Source organism: Melozone crissalis, unplaced genomic scaffold (genome assembly GCF_028551555.1).
Source record: "Melozone crissalis strain CALT ecotype California unplaced genomic scaffold, PUWL_Pcris_2 ptg000017l_1, whole genome shotgun sequence".
NCBI classification, from domain to species: Eukaryota; Metazoa; Chordata; class Aves; order Passeriformes; family Passerellidae; genus Melozone; species Melozone crissalis.
Genome location: NW_026535795.1, coordinates 6167433 through 6191863, shown reverse-complemented (window position 1 = coordinate 6191863; position 24431 = coordinate 6167433). Strand labels below are relative to the sequence as shown.

Sequence of the window (24431 nt, the reverse complement as noted above, 5' to 3'; positions counted from 1 at the left end):
TGAGTCACCGTTTCCAGCCCACGCCCGCTCTCGCCTTTGGCAAGTTACGTCACACCCACCAAGGGATGAAATCCCTCCAGCTCATGGAAACAAACACGGAATTCAAACACTGAGCTCCGTTTGGATGAGTGGCCTTTGCATTGAAACTCATTTGTGACCTGGGGTGTCATCATCCTCGCGGTGCAAATACTGAATAATGTTTTGGCATGGCTTCTCCCACTGCAGATTCTTGCACAACAACAAGATTTCCAGGATTCATCCAGGGACATTCTCTCAACTGGAATCCCTCAAACGGCTGTAAGTAAAAAATATTGCCTGCAAAGAGGACTTGTTTATCTTCAATCAGATGGGCAGGACCTGAGGAAGAATGTGCCTGGTTGGCAAAGCTTTTAGTTGTTGCACTTCTAAGGCCACTGCTTAGTTTATAAAACAGTTTTGATTGGACCTGAAAGCTTATTTAAGCAGTTAGAAGTTTCTTTATGCTAGTGTCTAATTATAATCAGCTTACAGCTTAATAGTGCCACAGGAATGAACGTTCCTGGAAAGTCTTCACAAGGGTTTGAACCCATAAAACATCCTTGAAAAATGTAGAAAGTCCAGGTCACAGATATGACCTTGAACATGTTTGTAGATCAGTATCTAGTATGGTTAGAAGAATCATAGTCATAAAAGAAAAGACGTGTTTTCTAGATTGAAATTAGTCAGAGGAGTGCCAAGGGGCATGATTCCCTTTCCATGCAGGAATTCCCCAGAGTGCCATTCCCACATAACCTGCCTGTCTCTTCAGCTTTCTTCTTTCTTGCTTTGGTTTTATGATCTCTGGGAATAAGTTCTGTGACGTGTTTGGGAGGAAAAAAATAAATTCAAAAGGTAAAGAATTTTGGTGTTCTGCCATGATTTTCAAGTACAATAAAGTAATGTATTTCTCACTGCTGACCTCAGTGATTTCTGCAAGCAGGTAAAATGCTTCACTTCTCTTTAAGAGGGAATATCTTGTGAAATGCTCTCTGTAGGTGCCGGAGAAAAAGATGGGATCTCTATAAAATACTTGGTCATGGCCCTGTGTGAAATCTCACATTCTCAAATATGTGACCCTGAAAGTGTTAGATTTTTCTTCGTTTTTGCTTGTTTGTTTGTTTAGGCTTTTTTTTTTTTTGTATTTTGTTTTTGGATGGCTGTCCTGGTTTTGAAAATCATGACAATGGCTCAGACCCATCGACTGTAAAACTGTCAGTGGGGAAGGAGGCACAAAGTAATCCCCCTGTAGTCCTCATTTATCCTCCTGGATAGCACTGCTTGTAGGAATGAGGTCAGTGCAGGGAAGGGGCTGTGGGGGCACTGCGAGGTCACTGGAGCTCCATTTGCTGTGGTTCAGGCTTGTGTTGCAGTAATAAAAGTTCTTCCAGTTGTGCAGAAATGCTGCAGCTCCTCACAGCTGGTCACAGGAAGGGTTTGATCCCATCCACACATAAATAACTGGGGGGAGGGGGATGGAGATGAAAGAGAAAAGCTGTAACAGAGGCAGTTCTTACAGAATTCAGTAAAGGTGGAAATCTCCATCTCAGGGCAAAACCCAACATTTCAGTGTCTCAAGTATCCCAAAACTGCATAATCCAGTTTAACTGAATAATTTCTATTTGAAACTGGAATAGTTTCTAGTATTGGTCAAGCATCCTAGCTAACCATCGTGGCAATGAAATATCTCAGATTTTCACTTGGGATGTAACCAAATGCAGGGCAAACCACCCAGGTGACCCTGGAGGGCTGTGTCCCCTGGAGAAGGAGGCAGGCCAGCAGCTGCAGCCCGGGCACTCATCGAGCTGCCTTTTGCCGTTGCAGGCGGCTGGACTCCAACTCCCTGGTGTGTGACTGTGAGCTGCTGTGGCTGGCAGAGCTGCTGAAGCAGCACGCGGAGCAGGGCAGCATCCAGAGCGCCGCCACCTGCGAGGCTCCGCGGGACCTGCACGGCCGCTCCATCGCCACGCTGACCGCCCAGGAGTTCAACTGTGGTGAGCCAGATCACAGCCCTGAGCTGTGCTTTGGGCTGGCAATTGCTCCCTCCTGCCCTTTGCCTCCCTCTTCCCTCTGCTGGCATCCTGGTTTCTCCCTCCTTCACTGCTGGAATGGGAAAATCCCAGTGGGGCTACAGGAGGAAGCTGATATTCCCTGGGGTGCTGGAGGCAGCTCTGCTTTGGCTGGTGGGTCTTGCCTTTTGCACAGAGTAGGGCTGGTAAAGGATCTGCTGCACCAGGAAATACCCCACCTTAGGCTGAACAGAAGGGGAACACTGGGAGAGCTGCAGGAAACACAACTGGAAGCCTGATGGAGAGCATCATAGACATAGAGCTGAATGCTGTGTTTGACTGTGGTGTAACTGATGGATTTTGTTAGGCTGTTATTCTTTAAACTTAGAGTTTTACATTAGTTTTTTTTTTCTGAAAAAAAACCTTAAAATTAGTTATTTCATATAGGTCTTGGCTTTTTGCACAGACTATGGCTGGTAAAGGATCTGCTGCACCAATGGCTAAACCAGGAAATACTCTACATTAGGCTAAACAGAAGGGGAACACTGGGAGAGCTGCAGTGGCAGGAAACACAACTGGAAACCTGAGGGAGAACATCGTAGATATGGAGCTGAATGCTGTGTTTGACTGTGGTGTAACTGATGGATTTTGTTAGGCTGTTATTCTTTAAACTTAGAGTTTTAAATTGGTTTTTGTTCTGAAAAAATCTTAAAATTAGTTATTTCATATAGAAAAAGACAAATCTCTGATTTTTAAGTGGAGGTAAGACAAATCTCTGACTTTTAAGAGGAGGTAAGACAAATCTCTGGTTTTCAAGTGGAGGTTGGCACAAACATCGGCTGTAGTTCCATGGTGCTTTGCTGCTGGCAGAGTCAGTTTGAGAAATTCCCACCCACGTGGGCTGGCTGTTAGCATCCCCCCTGGATATGCCAGTCCAGCTGTGCCTGGCCCTGCTGTGAGCCAAATGTGTGAGCTCAGCTGGATTTTGAAGAGCTCTCCATTGAATCCAGCTTTTCTCTTATGATTTCATTATTTAAAAAAAAAAAATAAAAATTGACCATTTCACAGATTAATTTAGGGCACAGCCATGGAAAGAGTTGAGTTGGCACAAACAGGTCTGTGACCTCAGGGGAGGGGGGATAGGAAGGGCCTAGGCAAAGCAGCTGGAGACACATGGAGTGGCTGTGCCACACAGCATGCTGTCCCCAACACACTCCCAGTGCCACAGTACAGCTGTTAGTGCAAATTTGTTCTGGTTTAGGCATGGAAACACAGTGGGGTGTCTGTCAAATTACCAGAGCACCTGGTGGGAAGATTTTGCTGGCATTTGGCTTTCACCCTGGTGGTGTGCCAGCTGGGAAGACAGATGATTCAGAGTTCAGCACAGAGCTCTACCCATGCAGGTGGCTGATATTCGAGTCAGTCTGAAAGCTGCTGGTACCATTAACCCATGGCTCTGAGCAGCTGTGAGCCACAGGGGCAAATCTGCCCTGGGTCAGTGTTTTGTACTGTGGGGCTGAGCTGGGTTTGGGCTGTGCTGGGTTTGGGCTGTGCTGGCCTTGCCTTTGGGGATTTTTTCTGAGCCATTAATTTGTGGTATGAGGAGTGAGGACACTGACCTTCCATTGGAGGAGGTGACAGGTTCTCAATTTTAGCAATTATCCAGCTGGTTTTGCTGGATCACTGGTGAGCATGCAGATTGTGAAATGGAATGGCTTTTTGAATCAAGATCAAGCACTCCAGGCTTGTCCATAAATTCCTCCCTGTTTTAGCACATCCTTTCAATGTTTAACTTGCTTGGTGCTTGAGTGTATTCAAAGTGAAGAACACAGTGAAAGGCTTGGCTGGATAGGGACAGGATGATGAATTAGGGCCGTAATGAATGAAATCCTGTTGGGAAGGAAGTGGTTTGGTTTGCAGGGAGCTGGCTCTGTGCTCAGGTGGAGCAGAAAGCTGCAGGCTGCCAAGGGCAGAAAAACAACCCAAGTGAGGATGCTACTGACTTTGCTTCTTCGGGGGGAGGCAGGGACCAGCTCTGTAATGAACCCCTGTACAGTCAGGGCTGTGGGAACTCATCCACTGCCCGGCTACTGCGAATAGGAACAGCAGCAATTCCCCACGGCCTTTACAGGTGCTATTCCTTCATGGTATTTTCAGGTGTTAGTGAATTTTGGGGTGGCTCTGAGTGGATGCTGCTGTGCCTGAGGCTGTGCCTGTTCCTTGGGGCACTGCAGGATGGGTGTTGTGTGCCCCACCACACCCCAGCTGGGCTGAATTTTTGTGCTGCTTTGGACTGGGTTGTGTTCCAATTGTGTTTTGCAGAGAGGCCTCGAATAACCTCAGAGCCCCAGGACGTGGATGTGCTCCTGGGAAACACAGTTTATTTCACCTGCAGGGCAGAAGGAAACCCAAAGCCTGCCATCATCTGGCTGCACAACAAGTAAGTCACATTCAAGGAGCCCTGGGGTGGCAAAGGTTTTCAAGCACTGAGCTCTTCAGTGCCTGTCTGTAATTACAAAAGTTGTTTCACACAACATTAAAAAAATAATAAGAAAAAAAGAAATGGTTATTTCATGGGTTATATTTACCTTCCTTTTAACAGCATTCTCTGGTGACCACGTAATCCAACTGGTGTTTTCATCTGCATTTGAAATATCTCATCTGCGTTTGTAATGGATTCCAAGAGCTTATAACTTTCCTATAAACACACTCTGCAGGCTGAAAGCAGTTGTCTTTTGATCAGGAAAAAAATAAAATTAGAGTTTCATGTTGCTCTCGGCCACCATGCTTGCCGTTTGTTAACTGCTGAGATGCTTCTCACTAAAGGCTGGTTGTGCTAGGTATGAGGTTTCTTTCCAAAGGGAAAAATTGCTGTGCTCCACTGAAGGGCAGAATTTGCAAATTCTTGTATAAGTTATGTGCTAGATGCCAGAGTGTTCTGGGAAATGCTGCACAATAAAATATTCTGTGCCCACTGTGGAAGTGAAGCTGCCTTGCTGCTTTATGAGCTTCTTGGCTGGTGAAGCCTGAGCAGGGCTTGGTTATTAATAAAAATGATCAATGTGTGCTTCTTCAGCAAACCCCCCACCAGGCAGAGTTTCAGCCCAGAGCAAAAGTTTATGGCTGAGTTAAGTCCCTTTGGAAGGAAGGTTTTGTTAGGGAAATGCTGGCAGGCTCCCAAAGACAGCATTGTGAGAAGGATAATGATAATAAATGCTCAACAAACGAGATATGGCTGGAGAGAGGAGACACCAGGGGAATTAAATAAATGCCCAGCAAGCAGATTAGATTGCATAGTGGGTTCAGCCTTTGTCCTAGGGGGAGAGAGGTCTCTTCTTCCCTTTCCATCATCTGCAGCCATCCAAGGTTCCTTCGTGCTGGGACAAATGGGATGCAGCACTGGGACCTTCTGCCACGGGCTGGGATCCAGGAGTCACAGGTCACTGCAGAGAAAAGGGAGATGTTTCACAGCTCTCTCAGCCTGGGTTGGAGTCCAAGCCGTGTTGGGGTCCCATGGTGACTTCTCAGAGCTTTTTGCTCCTCTCAGGCCTTTGAGTCTGGAGTTTGAATAGCAATGGCTGCACACAAGAACAATATTAATTCATTGTTAAATTTGCACTTAGTGAGTAAGGGGAACAGGCTTTCCGGGCCAGGATGTCCTGACAATGGCAGCAATGCTGTGACAAGGGAACAGAGTGCTCTCCTGATGGGCTGTAAATGTCCTGTGTAATCAGTGGGGAGAGAAAAAGCAGCTCACCCAGGGAGCAAATCAGAGCTCGAGCTGCACTTCAGTGCTGTGAGTCAGAACTCTTGCTGCAAATTTCATGAAGTCTCAGAATAGCTCCAAGAAACACCAACCTACTGCAATGCAAAGCCCCCAAATCCCCCCGGGGAGGGGGGAGACCACCAGTCTTTATTCCTTTCAGATTTTGCCTGTTTGTGGCTGTTTTTTCAGTAATAAGATTGACATGAAAGATGACAACCGCCTGAACCTGTTGCAAGATGGGACCTTGATGATCCAGAACACCAAGGAGTCGGACAAAGGCGTTTACCAGTGCATGGCCAAGAACATTGCTGGGGAGGTCAAGACACAGGAGGTCGTGCTGCGCTATTTTGGCACCCCATGTAATTGAGCTTTGTGCACCCCTTTACAACCTGGGGATGGGAATGGAGCTAAGTCAGTCAGTCCCAGCTTTGTATGTGCCAAGATATTCTTGGTGTGCTGGGGGAGAGAGTGGAGGCAGATCTGAACTTCAGGGGTTCCCACTGGAATGGGAAAAGGGGTACTTAGGGATTGAAGGTAATTTGGGACTGGGGAGGGAGTTTGAAGTCTGGGATCAATTCTGCAGCACAGGGGTGTAGGGATGCTCCAGCAGTGGGTGAGTGGGTGTGAGGAGATGTAGGAAGATGCTGGGGGCATTGCTCACAGTGAGGGTTTGGATGTCAGGGTAGAACCAGAGTGGGTTGCTGGGTTGCAGAGCAGCCCAAGCAACTTCTGCCCATCTGCCAGCAGCAGAGCTGGCTCCTAAAGCTCTCCTTTCCTTCCAGCCAAGCCCACCTTTGTGATCCAGCCACAGAACACTGAAGTGCTGGTTGGGGAAAGTGTCACCCTGGAGTGTGGGGTCTCTGGGCACCCCCAGCCCCGCATCAGCTGGACCCTTGGCTCGGGCTCTCCTCTGCCACAGGATTCCCGTTTCACCATCACCAGCTCTGGAGGACTCTTCATCCAGAACGTCACCTTCTCAGAGCAAGGGCAGTACAACTGCAATGCCAGCAACTCTGAGGGCTCCATCCAGGCCACAGCAAGGATCATAGTGCAAGGTGAGGGCTCCCAGGCTGAGCCTGGGCGGGTTCTGGGACATTTCTGGGACACAGTGCTTGGTCAGCGGGGTGTGTTTGAGTCTTGTGGCTGGTTCTGCTCCCATGAACTCCCTGAGTGTTTCCTGCTGCTCCATCATTGCTTTCCCTTCCAGATTCTCCCAGGTTTCTCGTCATTCCCACGGATCAGACAGTAACTGAGGGACAAAGTGTGGATTTCCCCTGCTCTGCTGAGGGTCACCCTCCCCCAGTGATTACCTGGACAAGGGCAGGTACTGCCTTACTTCATTTGTGGCTTCTCTCTTCCATGCTGTCATCCACGGGGTGTGGGTGGGAACAGCTGAGCTGCTGGCCCAGGGTGGTGGCTTGCAGTGGTGGCACAGGACAAATTGTGACGAGCACAGACCCAGTCCCACTAGGAGGTGTGTGGTAGATCACCAAGGATGGTGTTGAACACTGAGGAAGGAGCATCATGAGTCTCTGTCACAAGGAAAGAGTGTGATGGTTTTCCTCAGCATGAAACCCGTGGAAAGCATTACACTTCTTCCTGCAGTGGCTTCCCACCTCCTCTGAAAAGGCAAGGTCTGGAACCTCCAAATCAATGGATGTCAATCACAGAATTGTTTGAGTGGGAAAAGACCTCTAAAATAATGAATTCTAGCCTTTAACCTAACACTGCCATGTTCACCACTAAACTGTGTCCCTAAATGCCAAATCAACACTTTTTTTTTTGACACTTCTAGGGATGATTCCACCACTTCCTTTTGCAGTACCACCATGTGCCAATTCTGTGTCATTGTCCCTAATTTGCTGCCCTTGTGGAGCACATTGGAGAAGGGCACCATTCACTGGCACACCTGAGAGTTTTCTCATAGCTTAGGAAAAAAGATTTTGGGACAACAGGTGGTGGTGAACTTTTAAAGTCTCAAATAATTGTTAATGCTGGCTCCACTGCACTGATCTCATCCAACACTTTCTGGGACAGAAGCCAATAATGCTTGGCCCAGAGGTCCTCCAACTTTTCCTTATGCTTCACAAGCCATAATTAATGGTTTAGGGCTGTGGAGATTTTGTGGGTATTGTGTTCCAGCTTCCACAGCAATGGCCCTGACGTGGAGTTAAGAAGGACCAGCTGAAATTCTGCTCTGCCAGCATGTTCTCCATCTCCTTTAACCTGTTTTCCTCCACTTCCCAGAAAATATATCTTAGGCACATGGAAAGGAGCACAGTGACAAGAAGTGAGGTTCATAACTGCTTTGTAACCAGGTTTGCACTCAGCACTCCATAAATATAAAAACCAATGAAGATTTACAGTGCTTTCATATGCTGAAAGCAAGACAAGATGAGCATTGCTCATCTCAAAGCCACTTTTGAGAGCATAGGGGGTTTTGGTATTTGGGATGAACAACTAGAGGATGAATAAATGGAGGAAAATGGAGTATATTAAAAAAAAGTTGCTAGCCTGACAAATTTTGGTAATTTTATTTGGGTTTGTTAAAGCAGTTTAGTTTTCTGCTTTTCTCCTGAAATAGAGAAAATATTGAAACAACTGTTTCCAGACCAAAAAATCAGACCAAAAAATTTAGAAAGACAATGCCAAATGTTCCCATTTATTTGATGGAACAGAGCGTTTAGGTAATTGAAGAGTGATTTGCTATCCATCAAGGGTCAAAAAAATCTGCAGGTTGCACTAAGAAAATACTTAGGAGGAAAGAAAAAGGGTTCCAGCTCTTCCCAGCTGATCAGACAAGACAGCTCAGTGTGTAAAGGTGGTATTTCAGAGCAATTGATGCTGGGAAGGAAATGAAATGTGTGACTATCACACAAACCCCTACAGTGAATCTAGAAACAACACAAAACACTTTTGTGACAATATTAATATAGGAAGTAATACAAAAGCAGGTCTTTACTTGGAGGCATCCAGGTGCAAATATGGCAAATTGCACGGTGAAAATGTGCTGAAAATGTGCTGAAAATGTGCTGAAAATGCGCTGAAAATGCACACGTGACGTGTGACGTGGGGCAAGTACAGTTTTATAAGTTCAGCAAATTTGCATAATTGACAAGAATCCCTAGTTAGAAACACAGGTAACCCTCTTGGTTCAACCCCTTGTGAAGCCTCCATCCCTGCTAGTTGTTCATGTTTAATAAACAAGGAAGTGCCTTGGGAAGGTGTCTTGTCCTTGATTCCCGTAAGAAGCAAGATCAGAACCAGCCCTCAGAAATTTGTTGGCGTAATAGGAAAAGCGCTAGCGTTAGGAAACTTTATAACAATCCAACAACTGCTTCCAGAGCCGCGGATAGATACGAAAACCACACCAAAGCAAAAATCATTTTGTCATTGGTGGGATGAGGGAATTAACGAGCTGTTTGGTCCCCCAGGTGGGCCCTTGCCCAGCGACCGGCGGCACAGCGTGCTGGCCACGGGCACGCTGCGCGTGGGGCGCGTGGCCCTGCACGACCACGGGCAGTACGAGTGCCACGCCATCAGCGCCATCGGCGGCACGAGCGTCCCCGTGCAGCTCTCCGTGACCCCGCGAGGTGAGCTGGGCTGGCAGAGCTGTGACATTGCTTTTGTGGTAGATTGTTGGAACCCTGGATGCTGAGAATGTTAAACTTCCTGTGCTGGAAGTCACAGACCCGCGAGGGAAGACTGCATTTGACCTACTGTCACTGTGGTATTTCATGAAAAATCCCTTCACCAGGGTTCCTTCTCCTGGCGAGATGAGAGGCCTCAGTTTCTCCATGTTTTGCTCCTCTGGAATGTGATTTGGAGAATTGTTACCCAGTATGTGAATTGTTTTTAATTAATGGCCAATCACAGCCAGCTGTGTTGGACTCGCTGGGTGTGCCACGGGTTTTTATCATCATTCTTTTCTAGCTTTCTGATGTATCCTTTCTCTTTCTTTAGTATAGTAATATAATATAATATAATATAATATAATATAATATAATATAATATGCATGTTTTCTAGAAAGCCTTTGAATTAAGGATTTTAAATGGTGCAGAGGAGCAGAAAATAATGAACATAAATTACATAAATTCATGAACAGAGAGCTTGGTAGTGAGACAGAGAGCTGCTGCTGCCCCTCTGCAGAGCCCTTGCAAGAGCAGCAGCTCTGCATTCCCCATGCTGAGATGTTTTTTTACACACAGATTTCTCTATTTTCCTTGGTGCATTTTTCACCCCATTGACTTTTTTTCCCTGTTTTGCACAGTGATCCCAGTGTTCCTCCATCCCCCCCAAGACCTGGTGGCAGAGACAGGCCAGGACGTTTCCATTTCCTGTGCTGCCCAGGGAGACCCAAGGCCCACCATCACCTGGGTCAAGGTACGTGGTGATTTCACATCACTCAACCAGCAGTGGGAGCAGAAGGAAAGGCCTGAGAGGGCAGCAGAGCAAGCTTTAGGTTGTGGCAGGGCAGCAGAAAGACGGTAAGAAGTAGGAGAATAAAAAAGTAAAACCTGAAGTCACGTCTGCCACCAGCCAGGCTGAGAGGCTGGGTTTGAGTAATGCTGTCAGAGCCAGCAAAAGCTGGGATTTGCAGGTCAAGGCCAGCAAAAATCCATCAGTTTCAGGTTGTCCTAAAACTGAAAATATTTCAACTTAATTCTGTGCTATGAAACTTCTGTGGGGGCATCAGGGTCTGGGATTTGTTCCAGTCAGCCTGGCTGCGTGGGGTGTAATTGTGGGGACAGCCTGGGGAGGGAGCTGAGCAGGGAGCTCCTCACCGTGGGTCCCATCAGGAACAGGTGTCTTTGGACGTCTCTCTGGTTTCTCTGGAAGAGCAATGCTAACATCTGGTGGCCACATTTACTCATCACATCCATCCCTGGGTTTGCTGAGCAGGCTGGAGGCTGGGCTGGTGGGAAGCTTTCTGTGCTCTGACACAGCTTCTTGTCTTTAAATGGTGCAACAGGAGGGCATCCAGATCACAGAGAGCGGCAAGTTCCACATCAGCCAGGATGGGACCCTCTCCATTCAGGACCTGGGTGTGGCTGACCAGGGCAGATACGAGTGCATAGCAAGGAACCCCTTTGGCTTCACCTCGAGTGCCATGCAGCTCACCATCACTGGTACTGTATCTCCCCCCAAGCCTTCTCTGGCTCCCCTGTAAGGACCTGCTGTGCTCTGTTGACAGCTACACTTTGAGCAGATAATTGTGTATGAAATGATTTCTTCAGCTTCTTTGCAGACAGGTCCTTTTGGATTGGAGTCACCTCGTTGGGAAAGCCCACGCATCTCCCAGCTGCCCCTCGCTGTTTGCTCAGCTGAGCTGCAGTTGCTCCCTGCAAAGCCAAAGGTGTTGTCTTAAACCTCCTCCTGCAAGCCCAGCTGTCAGTGTCCATGTAGTTATTGCCTCTGCTGGGAGGGAGAAACTTATTAAAATGTGCCAGTGTGCTCACAAATCATCATCTGATGGAAACCTCGCATGCTAGGGAAGGGAGGAGCAGAACCACATTGTCACTGCAAATGCAAGGGTGTAAATGTCTGCTCAGCCATAGAATCACAGACTCACAGAATCAGTGGGGCTGGAAAAGACCTTCAGGATCATCAAGTGCAGCCTTAGACTGTGCACCACTCTTGGCAATGGGAACTAGGTCTGGATTTCAATCTCCTGCTCTGTGCGTTAGGGAAGCTGTAATGAACAAGGAGGAGTAGCTCTCCTCTGCTGGTCAAACCAGAGGTCAGGAGTGGAAATTGTACCTCTAAGAGGGTAAGAAAACTGGCAAAGGAGAAAAGAAATCAAAGACTAGCAAAAAAGTTTAAAATATAAGTAAAGAGCTGTTCCAGCAATAGCCACAGTGGATAATGAGTCTCTTATTAGATGAATTTAGTAACATTTTCCATACAGGGGCTGTAAGCAAGGAGCTGAAAATAGTCAGAAATGTCTTTGTTGTTTGAAATAATTCCTGAGATAATTTCTGTGGTTTGTTCTTGATTGGTGCCTCATTCACCAGCTGTCTGTAGCATACACCAGTAGCCAGCTGGGAACTGGTTTATACAGCTGTGACAAAGGCCCTGGCTTAAAAATGCATCCTGTAGTAATTTTAAAGAAGTGATGTCTGTACTTCTGAAGGTATTCCAACAACAACTTTGGTATTTTTATCTAAAATGATGTAGCAAATGTGTTAACACTAAGTTTGGACTATTATGATCATAAATATCTATTAAATACTAGCAATAATTAATAAGTAAAGTCCTCCACAAACAGAAAATTAATATATGATTATATATTAATATATGTGGGTGCCCAATTTAATATTTAAATTAATTTCATTAATTTGACAAGTACCTTTGTGGGAAGCAAATATATTCTTTTGGATTAACCTATTGTGGTTTTCCCATCTTCTTTTTGCAGTTTAACCACTAACCAAAACAGACCTTTTTTTTGGAAAGCTGTACAGAAGAAAACTCTGTATATGTGCCCATAGATATCTCCTGAAAAAGTCACCTCCTTTTTCAGGCCGTTCACATTGTTCATAATAAATAAAATAAACCCGTGTTGTTTATATTACAAACAGAAACGCTGTTTGTTCTGCAGTGTGGTCACCGGAGCTGGTGCTGCTGCACAGATTTTTCACGAGCTGGGAGGGCCCATTGATATGGAAGCAGATTGAGGGTGTTTTGTTGTTTCTCTGTGCTTTGGGCAGCCACGGACGTGGGGCGGAGCGGGGACACGTTTGTGGCCACGTCGCTGCGCGAGGCCATCAGCAGCGTGGACCACGCCATCAACTCCACACGGACCGAGCTCTTCAGCAAGTGAGTGTGGCAAGGGCCTGGAGCAGCGCCCTGAGGCAGAAAAGTGATAAAAACCCACAAGAAATGAAGCTTTATCAAAGCTCTTTTTAGCACTGGCAGCCCGCAAAGGAAAGATACAGGATTTTTTCAAGTGCTGGAGGTTGAAGCTGCACCCTGTAGGATGTGATAGAGCTTCCCAACAGATTTGGGATTCTGGAAAAGTGAGATACATAAGCATCATCTCTTATGTCACTTCTATCTGCATTTTGTCAGCTGGAGTTGGTTGTGGAGATAGTGAATAAAAAGGAAAATTATCAAAGGAGTCATTTTATGAATGCAACTGACTTTGTGGAGGGTGTACAGAAATAATAATATAAAAATTCCAACCATTTCCTCAAGAAAAAATAAATTCTCGAGTGAATATGATTCAATCCTTTTCTACCCCAATATATGTTTTTATTGGAAGGATGGATAGTTTGTATTAAGCCAGAAACCCTCTGGGTTTCAGCTGTTGAAAAGTGAAAAAATAAATTACTATCACAGAAAAAACCCAGAGAAACTGAGGGAATTAAATATGTGCATTTTCCTGGGGAAAAATATCCTTTCTTTAATCATCTGCAATGTGCAGACAAGCCATGTTGGTCTTATGCACTAATTTGGGGGCCAAGCACTAGACCAGCTTAGAGCCTGACTCTTGCTGCTTGTAGGGTCTCAGTGCCCTGGGCAGAGTTGATTAATTTTAATGATCCTGCATCACTTTTAATTCCTGGAAACAGGCGCCCCAAGACTCCCAATGACCTCCTGGCTCTATTCCGCTACCCGAGGGACCCCTACACCCTCGAGACAGCCAGGGCAGGGGAGATCTTTGAAAGGACCCTGCAGCTGATTCAGGAGCACGTGCAGCAAGGGCTGATTGTGGACATGAATGTCACAGGTAGGAGAGATTTTATTTCCCTTCTTAATTTTGTGTGCAGGGTGAAATCAAAACAATGATGTGTAGACATCCAGGAAGTTTAAAATGTGCAGTGGTATATCAAAACTCCAGATAAATGTTGGGTATATCAAGAAATGTGTTGTCTGGGTGGCAATTCTTTCTATGTCTCATGGTTTTTTTTAACAGCTGAAGGGCTGGTCTTATGTTCACTGAACCAATTTGATACCCAGGAAAATATTTTAATTCCTGTTTTGGTAAAGGTTTCTTAGATGGCTATAAAAGCCCTATTCCTTAAAAAAATATTAGCCATCTAACTGATAAAGAAATATCCTTGTGGGTCTGAAGTTCAGACCCTGAACAGATGGTCTGAGGTGTTTCCTGCCCTCCAAATGGCAACGAGAACAGTGCTGTGAACTCTAAGGCATTAGGGTGCTGTTACAGAGGAAGTGGGATTCCCTTTTCTGTCTCTACTACTTTGACCTCTTAGCTACAAACCCAGGAAAGTCCCAGCAACTCAGGTTCCTTCTATCGAGGTAAGACAGCAAACAACAAAGCAGTGTAACATCAAAAATACCTTATGAGGTGTAATCATGCAGCAGCTGGACCCCAAAACTTCCTAACTGGCACTTCCTTAATAAACAACCAACATTCCTGTACACTGTGTGCTTCTACCTGTACGTGTGATTCATCATGTAGCAGGCATTGTGTGTTTGGGGCCTGTAAATATTTTTTCCTGCCTGGATGTATTCCAGGGTGCAAGGAATGTCTCTCCAGGCAGCAGGTCTGGTCTGGGCTGGTTGGACTGCCAGCCTCTCCTCCTCATTGCCCTGTCAGCATCCACACAATACAGCATCATTCAGCGCTTTCACACGGCCCAGCAGTGCCCTGGCAGTCACCCACGGCTTCCTGCTGCTCGTCACGTAGAGCTTGGGTGGGTGACAGAGCTCATGGTGGCAGCAAAAACCCAGGGAGCCATAAAATAAACCTAGAATAGGGACCAAGACCACCCCCACAGTTTGCTCTGCCAGTCACAACATTTCTGGTTTCTAGCTCTGTGCAGTTAAACTCTTTTCCCTTTCTTTTTTGCTTTGTGGGTCAGATGTGATCCTGTGCTTCCTTTGCCTCCCATAAATCCTACAGCAACACCACGCTCAGAGACCCGGCCGTGCCATGCCCATCCCGACAGGGGTTTTTGCACAGAGCTGTTCTATGGGACATTGGGAATCAGGAGGCTGCAAGTGATGCCTGACCGGGTGCTCTGCCCTTCCCTCTGCAGGCTATCGCTACAATGACCTGGTGTCCCCTCACTACCTGACCATGATCGCCAACCTGTCGGGCTGCTCCGCGCACCGCCGCACGCCCAACTGCTCCGACATCTGCTTCCACAAGAAGTACAGGACCCACGACGGCTCTTGTAACAATCTCCAGCACCCCATGTGGGGTGCATCCCTCACAGCCTTCCAGAGGCTCCTCAAACCTGCCTACCAGAATGGGTTTAACCTGCCCCGAGGGTTTTCCTTGGCAGAAGATGCCAGGGATCTGCCCCTTCCTCTACCTCGCCTTGTCTCCACTGCCATGATCGGGACCGAGACCATCACCCCTGATGACCAGTTCACACACATGCTCATGCAGTGGGGCCAGTTCCTGGACCACGACATGGACCAGACGGTGGCAGCCATCAGCATGTCCCGTTTCTCAGACGGAGCCCCTTGCAGCGAGGTGTGCACCAACGACCCTCCCTGCTTCTCCATCACCGTCCCTGCCAACGACCCCCGCGTGCGGAACGGGCGCTGCATGTTCTTCGTGCGCTCCAGCCCCGTGTGTGGCAGCGGCATGACCTCCCTGCTGATGAACTCTGTCTATGCCAGGGAGCAGATCAACCACCTGACATCCTACATCGACGCCTCCAACGTTTACGGCAGCACGGAGCAGGAATCACGGGAGCTGCGGGATCTGAGCGGCCGGAGAGGGCTGCTGAAGAGAGGGCAAGTTGTGCCCAGCTCAGGGAAGCACCTCCTTCCCTTTGCTGTGGGGCCACCCACGGAGTGCATGAGGGATGAGAATGAGAGCCCCGTGCCGTGCTTCCTGGCGGGAGACCACCGTGCCAACGAGCAGCTGGGGCTCACGGCCATGCACACGCTGTGGTTCAGGGAGCACAACCGCGTTGCCACTGAGCTGGCCGCCCTCAACCCGCACTGGGACGGGGACCTCCTGTACCACGAGGCGAGGAAGATTGTGGGTGCCCAGATGCAGCACATCACCTATGCCCAGTGGCTGCCCAAGGTCCTCGGGGAGGCTGGGATGAAGATGCTGGGTGAGTACAAAGGCTACAACCCCAACGTCAACGCAGGGATTCTCAACGCCTTTGCCACGGCCGCGTTCCGCTTTGGGCACACCTTGATCAACCCCATCCTGTACCGGCTGAACGAGACCTTCCAGCCCATCCCACAAGGCCACATCCCCCTGCACAAGGCCTTCTTCTCCCCTTTCAGGATCATGCAGGAAGGGGGGATCGACCCCCTGCTCCGTGGGCTGTTTGGGGTTCCTGGGAAAATGCGGGTGCCCTCTGAACTCCTCAACATGGAGCTGACAGAGAAACTCTTCTCCATGGCACACTCTGTGTCACTGGACTTGGCTGCTATCAACATCCAGAGAGGGCGAGACCACGGCATCCCACCCTACAACGACTTCAGGGTCTTCTGCAACCTCTCCTCTGCACAGGAGTTTGAGGACCTCCGAAATGAGATAAAGAACTTGGAGATCAGAGAAAAGCTCAGGAGGTACTGTAGCCTGGATGTGGAAGGATCAAAATTACTGGAGACCAGTCAGTTGAAAGTTCCTGCTTCTTCCAGTACACCCATGGATTAACCTTCCCAGATATTGCCCCCCACAGATGTTAAGATAGGGTAATAACTGTGGTTTAACAATGAGGTTAGACAAATGAAGTTTCTCCAAGTGATCAGTCTGGTTTTGGGTGGAATGTTGTCAGGCACTGCTGTGGTGTAGTTTGGGAGCAGATTGAGCCTTGGAGCTATTTTCCAGTCAGATTAAACTGCGTCCTATCTGCCCTGTCTGCCTCTTCCAAGGCAGGTCTTTATCCTATTGTCTTTTAGATAAAACCATTAAAAATATTGTCCAGATGAGTTCCTGACATACAAATTTCTATGTTGGTATCGGATTTATATTATCCCCACTCTTTGAGAGCCTTTTAACTTTTTTTAAAAAATATCTGTTATCCTGCAGTTTATATGGAACTACCAAAAATATTGACCTGTTTCCAGCACTTATGGTGGAGGATCTTGTCCCTGGGACCAGAGTGGGACCAACGCTGATGTGCCTGTTAACGACTCAGTTCAGAAGGCTGAGGGATGGAGACAGGTATTGCCATCGGAATCATCCCAAATGCTTTTGTATTCTCTTTGGGAGGTTTTTTGCCTAACAGGAAGAAGCAGAACCTGTATTTTTTTCTTATTTATTGTCTTATGATATGAGGAACAGTCTTCTCTGTCCAGTGTATTTACAAGAACACTTGTCACAGTTACTGTCAAGGTGTCCTTTCTTGATTTAATGATTCTCATTTCACTGCAGAACACTGGGAATCATTGAGGATGTTCCCAATATCTCATGAAAATCCTAGAAAATGTCCACAGGAGCTTCTTTCTCCCTGTTTGCTGCTTGTGTGAACGAGACACCTTTGCCTGGTGATGCACTTAGGGCAGGAGCACAGGGGTTTGTGGTTCAGAAAAAGCCATCTGTGTTCGCAGCCACCTGACACCGGAGCAGACGCTCATTTTGAGGGGTGTGGGTGCTGCCACACAGATGTCAGGGAGCTCATCTTCCTCTTCCAGCCTCACTCACTCACTCACTCACTCACTCACTCACTCCTCTCCCATCCTGAGTCATGCTGTGATTACACCCCACTGCAGATTTTGGTATGAGAACCCCGGAGTGTTCACGCCGGCGCAGCTGACTCAGATCAGACAGGCGTCCCTGGCTCGTGTCATCTGTGACAACAGTGACCACATCCAGCAGCTGCAGAGGGACGTGTTCCAGGTGCCATCATACCTGCAGGGCATGGTCAGCTGTGAGGAGATCCCTGCCGTGGACCTCCGCCTGTGGCAGGACTGTTGTGAGGGTAAGGAGGGGATGCTCTGGCACTGACTGGTGTGGGCGTCACTCTGGGTGGCATTTGTCACGTGCCACAGCAGCTTTTATGGAATTGTAGCTGATTTCTGGCTGCACCATGAGACCCCTTTGTCAGCAAATGGGTGCAAAGAGAACTGAAAATAGGAATGGAATGGAATGGAATGGAATGGAACGGAATGGAATGGATGGAATGGAATGGAATAAAGTATTTCAGCTGTAAAGGACCTGCAGCAATCCTCCTGTCCAATCTCCTGACCAATTCAGGGCTGATCAAAAGTTAAAGCAAATTATTAATGATGTCTTATTATTATATCCAAACTGGGAGATTTAGGACATTGGCCACCTCTCTAGGAAGCCTGTTAACTCATTAGTTAGCTTCATTTAATCTGTCCGAAAGTCCACCTCACTGAGGGCTCTGGTCTCTGGCTGAGGAAGAGACTGAAACAGGACATGATCCCCCCCACTTGCCACTTCACAGGTTCATTTGGGAGCCTAAATCTCTGCTATTAAGCCTCAGATCCTGCCATGGTCCCCTTGGGCTGCATTCTGGTTCAGATGTCCATTTGAGACATGGTAATCCACGAGTGATGCACACCCTTTTCCACACCTTGGTTGCCTCCTTCCCTCTGGCCCAAGAGATGTGTCCAGGGTGGATGGTGCAGGAGGGCAGCTCTGCCTTGTGCTGCTGCAGCTCACACCATCCTGTTTCAAACAGCAGCGCTCACTGCAGACTTTCCCTTCCTTCCCAAGACTGCAGGACACGAGGGCAGTTCAGGGCTCTTTCGCAGCGCTTCCGAAGCAAGAGATCTCCTGGCTTCAGCTACCCAGAGGAAAACCCTGCAAAGCACCAGCCTGCCTTGCCCAGGTGCAGTATCACCCCTTTTTCCTGCAGTTTATGAAACAGAAGTTTCAATAACTCAGTCCATCCAGGCCTCTGACTCTGGCGCTTTACAGAGATCTGGGATCAGGGGTGGATCAGTAGAGGGATGCTGAGCTCAGCCAGTCCTCCACACTTGAGTGCAGAGCCCAGCTCTGATGTGTAAACACCTGGGCTGAGGGACTCTTTGGCAGTTGGGCCCTTCCCTTTGATGCTCACTTGGAGGCTGATGTTGGAGAAGGCAAAATGATTCCCTCCCCTAGGAAGCTGCAGTTTGCATAACCCCTTTCACATTTTATCCCTGACCCCAGAGACGAGGCACCCTCACCAAGCTCTTCCTCCAGAGAGAACCTTGAGTCCCTTGTGGCTGAACTGGAGAAGACAGTCACCTCCCTACGGAAACAGGTAACACTTGGTGCCCCAATGTTTGTCTTTCATGGGGTCATGAACCTCAGCAAAGAAAACTTGAGCCAGCATTTTCTTCTTGTATTTGGGGCAGGTTAAACATTACCTGTGCAGTGGTGCATACTCCTTGTATTTGAGACAGGTTAAAGATTATCTATGCAGTGGTGCAGACTCCCTGCATTTGGGACTGGTTAAAGATTATCTGTGCAGACTCCTTGCATTTGGGACAGGTTAAAGATTATCTGTGCAGTGGTGAAGAATCCCTGCATTTGGGGCAGACTAAAGATTACCTGTGCAGACTCCTTTCATTTGGGACAGGTTAAAGATTATCTGTGCAGACTCCTTGATATTGGGACAGGTTAAAGATTATCTATGCAGCGGTGCAGACTCCCTGCATTTGGGACAGGTTAAAGATTACCTGTGCAGTGGTGCAGACTCCCTGCATTTGGGACTGGCTAAAGATTACCTATGCAGACTCCTTGCATTTGGGACAGGTTAAAGATTACCTGTGCAGTTTTGCAGACTACTCTCAGAGCTGCTGCTCTCTCCCCCCCAGGTGAATGCACTAGAGAGCCAGCTGAGGTGGCATCACAGGAGCAGCAGCACACGTGGACAGGGCAGGAAGACTGGGGACAAATGGAGAAGAAGATGACCATGTTGCCTCCTTGTGTAAGGTCAGTGTGTTTGTTCTGGGCTGGGGCCCCACAGGGTCAGTGTGGGGGACACCTCAGCAGTGTTCCCATGCAGGGAGGATGGAGCAATGAGGTGATGAATGGGACATGAGGTAATAGCGTTAAATGCAGCAGGTTAGACACTTGTTTCTGCTGGCAATGATTAGTGACTCACTGGAATGGGCTGTCTGGGGACGTGGTGGTGTATCCATTCCTGGAGGTCCTTTAGGAACAGGTTTGGCAAAGATGGGGAAAGACATAAGTATAGGATGGACCAGGTGGTTTGGGTGAGGTCTGCTGGGCCTATTCTCCCGGGACTCTGGGTAGGTTTATTCTAACAACATTTAATGTCATAACCCCAAATCCAAGAGCCTCGGAAGGACCTTTGTGGGGAGGGATATCACAAAGCTCAGTGATGGAGTGGATGGACTGGTTCCTCCCCTGGGAAACAAGGACATCTGGGCAGATGGAGCAATCCCTCATTTGCTTACAAACTGGCAGAGATTTCCCCCTGCCCATCTGAGTCACCGTGCTCCTCACTCCTGAAGGCACCAGTGCTCTGTGTGCTGAGCCCAAGCCAGGGCAGCACAGCTGGTGGGTGCCTGTGTAGAGTCCCTGTCAGCCCCTGCCAGCCTGGGGACTCCCCCTGCTTCTCAGCAGTGACACAGGCCTGGCCACAACTCCAGTCCAGGTGCTCATGGGCACGGGGAACACAGCCTGAGCTCCCTTCTCCTGCTTCCCATGGAGATCCCTGCAGCCTTGCAGAGAGGCTGAACAGCTCCCTGGCACTTGCCAATCTGGGGAAGGTGGTGAATGGGTTTTATGTGTTGCAAAATGATTACTTCAGGGACAGGAGCAGAGGAGTCTTGAGGAGTGCAGTTCTGCCAGGCAGTCAGTGCTAGGAGGAGCATTCATTCTCTGGGAGTTAGATTAAAGGACGGGGCAAGCAAAGGCTGGGCTGTGCTGATAAACACAGGAAAAAGCAGAAAGAGAAAGCCTGGAGGCTGGCCAGGCTGCTTATCAGCATGAGTTGGTGTTCTGGTCTTCACAGATTTTCCACTCAGAGACTCTGCTTCAGAGATGTGACAGAGTGCAGGGTGATGTATGAGTTGGCTTTTCCATGCCATTGTTTCAGATCCTTGATGAGGCCTGGCTTTACAGGGTCCCTGAAAAGTATTACTGTGGGTTTAAAGGTTTTCCTGCCCCAGACCTGCCAGACACCCTACAAACAGCTCACTCTGCCTGCAGCTGCTCTTACAGAGTTTTTCTGCTTTCTTGTGCCATTTCAGGTGCCCTGAGACCTGCACTCCTGCTCTCCACCAGCCAGTCCAAGCCACCCCTACAGGGCTCAGAGAGCCACCATGGTGCTGTGCCTGCTCTCACACCTCCTGTGCCACCCCCTGTCCCAGGACCACTTTTGCATGTATTGAACCCTCTGCACTGACTGTCCACGAGCCCCTCAGCCCCTGGACCCTTCCTGCCCTTGTCAGCCTCCCAGGGATGGGCTCTGCCCTCGATGGGGACAGCCCAGGGTCTGCCAAGGTGCCTCTTTCCTCCACAGACCCCAGGAAACAGAGACAAATTGAAGCTGCTTTGATGCCACTGTTCTACTCTGCTCCTCTTCCCATGCACTGCTGTCATGACCCACCAGCCCTTGTGTCAACTGTCCCTTGGACCCATCCAAAACAATTCATTAAGAGGCTAAACCTTCCTCAAGTGCACTGTGGTGCCAGGAAACATCTGGAGAAATCACTAAAAAATAAAAGACAAAGACACATGAAGCCCAGAGGAAACCCCAGCCATCTTCTGATGCCATCAAAAAGACCAAGAGGAACCTCAGGGTTGGGGGCCAGGTACAGTGTGGCCATCCTGGATCTCCAGCTGTGCTTTGCCAGCTGTGTGTGACAAGTGGCACAGCCTGTGGCCCCAGAGTCACCTGCCATTCCTCAAAGCCATTTTCCTCAGCATGAACTCCATTCTCAAACTTTCTTCCCATTTAGAGGCTTAATTGGAATTATGCTCCTCTTCCTTTTTTTCCCTCCAAGAAGGCTCTTTGCTGGAAGATGTATTTTGAGTGGAAACGTAACAGGACCTGGCACAGAACCTCAGCTAATTAGGTGTAATGTGTGCTCTCATTAGTGGAGGGGAGCTGCTGGTTTCTGTCAATTAGGCTGGGAGGCCACGCTGTGGGTTTTGGGTGGATGCAAAATGCTGTTTGTGTTTGTGGCTCCCTGGTGCTCTGCAGCCAAACCAGGGCTGTGCAGGCAGCTCTGCTGGTTTGGGTGCTCTTTGGAGGTGCTCCTTAGTGGTGCTAGAACTGAAGTCCCTGTGTGCCCACCACAACCCCAAATCTGTGGACAGATTGGTTTTTAATGCATCTTTGTAAGCTGGTCACGGGGACTGAAGAGGAAATACTTGATCCATCAGATATCTGTGCCTTCCTTATCTTTATCACTTTTACTGCATCCTCCCACTTTCTTTCCCACAGTACAAGGACCAGAAACTTCTACGAACATGCTTTTTCTTATTTTTTTTTTTTAGGTGTTTTATAGTACTAAAAGGGATTCAAAGCAGCAGGGATGCTCCTGGAACTGAATAAGAAAATAATAATAAAAAAAAATACTAGAAAAAGATTGTGATTTATCATCTCTTTCCTGGCATGGGGCTGAGCTGTGCGTGTATGTCCTGTGCAGACAGAGGTTTGCAGGGATGAGTGTGTCCTCTGCATGTCTGGTAGGCTCTGCTCAGAGGCAGTATTTAGTCCTCAGGGATGTTTGTCATTTGAAAGTACTCTTTCATTTAGGTGCAAATCAAGATCCAAAGCCTTGCTGTTAGAAATCAGCTGCACTCGTCTATTGCTGGTACCACTGCAGGATCTAATCTGGCAAAGGTCAATAAAGGTAAATCAGTTCACAGTCTCCTTTTGCACACCAGAAGTTCAGGGAGAGCTCATTTAAAACAGTGAGGCACAAGCTCTCTGTGCTGCATCTGATCAGATTTTTTTTCAGGGCATAACCAGGCAGCCCCTTTTGCTCCTGATGGAGTGTGATGGGAGGAGCACACTTGTTACAAGGGCTGCAGAGGGACAGCAGAGGGGGTGTCCCTTCCCTTTGGTCTGCAAACCCTTGTGTGCTCCGTCCTCAGTTCCCCTCCTCATGCTGAAGTGAGAAGAGTGCACATTAGAGACATTACACAGTGGGGAGAATGCACGGAGACATTACTCAGTGGGAAAATGCACGGAGATTTTGCACACCCAGTGTGGTACTGGGGGCGAGGCTTTGAGCTGAGACCTTGGGGGACTCACTCATCTATTCAGGTGCTGCTTGGGTAAGGAGGGAGCAGAATATTTTATTAAAGACTCCCTTTCTTCCCAGTTCTCATCAGTTCAGGAATGCACAGGCCACGCTGAGGAGCACTCTGTACTCCTGCCCTCTGCCCTGGGCATCTCTGCCTGGAGAGGGTGAGGAAATTGCTGAGTCCAAAACCCAGACAAGGAAATCCTTTTGCAATTTTTTTGGCCATCATGGGGACACCCAGGATACAGGACACAGCATGTCTAGAGCTGTTGACCCAAGGGTGGGTCCAGCTTGTTCCTCATACCCCACATGGTTGCAGTTGGCAGCCCAGACTCCTACAATTAATTTTTCATTTTTCTTTTTAAGTAGCCTCTTTCAAATCTCAACTACATGCCCAAAATGAGCTACACAGACCAACTGCAAGCAGAGGAGAATCAAAATAATGGGCTCAAGGCCAGGAGTGGGGTTGCCAGGCAAAAAACTCCCACTAATTAGATGGAACAGTTAAATGATAAAGTCCAGGTAGGGGCTGGGGGGTTGGAATTGGGATTTCTCACCAGAGCAATCTTCAGGTGGCTTCAAGTGCACATGAAAGATGTGAGGGGGCAATCTCTGTCTTTTGGGTGATGGCTGTGGGTGGTGGGATTTGAGGGGGGATCTGGAGCATGTCAGTACCCAAGTGTGACCAGGGCTGGAGAAGTGTGGCTGTGCTGACACTGTGAGAGCTGGGGGTTGCATTCCAGGGCTTGGCTGTGCATGCATTGCAAGCATCTGAGGGTGATTGAGACCCTGCATCATCTGATTCTGAGGGGTATCCATCTCTGGTGGAAGCTGAGTGAGCACCAGATCCTGGTGGATCTGGGATGCTGATTCCCTAGGAATCCTCTGCAACAGGGAATTAGTGTGAGGAGGCAAATGCTTTAGTGGGGTAACTCTGGGAGGTCATTGTAGACTGAAGGAAAAAAGGATCTTGTGTTATAAGCCCCCTAATATCCAACCAGGAAACATCCAAACACTTGAGATCTCTTCTAAGGTTATTTCCTTAATTCTGTTTTAACTCTCCCACATTTGTGGATGCAATCGTTGTCCTATGGAAAAAAAAATATCCTCCCACACAAGTGAGATGAAGACTATTAGCTGGAGTCAGCCACTTGTGACAAGAGCTGCTCGAAGAACAGAGAGCTGTGTTTATGGTGCTCCGGTAAGAAGCAAAGAGCACACTTTAAAATAATGATTAAATAAAACAACAGCCGTTCTCCTTCTTCTTCGAGAGCAGCAAGCCCGGCTCCAGCTGTGCCTGTCTCCCAGATGTGCCCGTGGGTCTGAGCGTGGGACTCCTGCCTGCAGACTCGTCCCGCCGGCAGACTCGTCGCACCAGACGAACCAGTTTCACTTTCAGAAATAGGAAGTTGGCCGGGAAGGGCCGGCGAGCGCCCAGACGCGTGCGGGTAACGCGGGCCGGCAGGATGAGCTCCGCGGCCGGCGGCAGGAACTCCGCATCCCCGCTTGCCCCGGC

The 24431-nt window shown here is 48.4% G+C and overlaps 1 protein-coding gene across 1 annotated transcript in view; it reads left to right on the top strand.

Moving 5' to 3' along the window:
- The window catches only part of LOC128935935 (peroxidasin homolog), a 42081-nt gene extending 19917 nt beyond the window's left edge, over positions 1 to 22164 (top strand). The window contains exons 6-23 of the mRNA XM_054274563.1: positions 226 to 297; positions 1840 to 2009; positions 4347 to 4464; positions 5980 to 6149; positions 6573 to 6845; positions 6998 to 7114; positions 9225 to 9383; positions 10062 to 10174; positions 10764 to 10920; positions 12499 to 12607; positions 13363 to 13520; positions 14797 to 16300; positions 16764 to 16898; positions 17447 to 17655; positions 18417 to 18531; positions 18855 to 18948; positions 19505 to 19622; positions 20909 to 22164. Coding sequence (XP_054130538.1) covers positions 226 to 297; positions 1840 to 2009; positions 4347 to 4464; positions 5980 to 6149; positions 6573 to 6845; positions 6998 to 7114; positions 9225 to 9383; positions 10062 to 10174; positions 10764 to 10920; positions 12499 to 12607; positions 13363 to 13520; positions 14797 to 16300; positions 16764 to 16898; positions 17447 to 17655; positions 18417 to 18531; positions 18855 to 18948; positions 19505 to 19600 — 3769 coding nt within the window. The 3' untranslated portion in view covers positions 19601 to 19622; positions 20909 to 22164. The remainder of the gene's footprint in view (positions 1 to 225; positions 298 to 1839; positions 2010 to 4346; positions 4465 to 5979; positions 6150 to 6572; positions 6846 to 6997; positions 7115 to 9224; positions 9384 to 10061; positions 10175 to 10763; positions 10921 to 12498; positions 12608 to 13362; positions 13521 to 14796; positions 16301 to 16763; positions 16899 to 17446; positions 17656 to 18416; positions 18532 to 18854; positions 18949 to 19504; positions 19623 to 20908) is intronic.
- The last annotated feature ends 2267 nt before the right edge of the window (positions 22165 to 24431 follow it).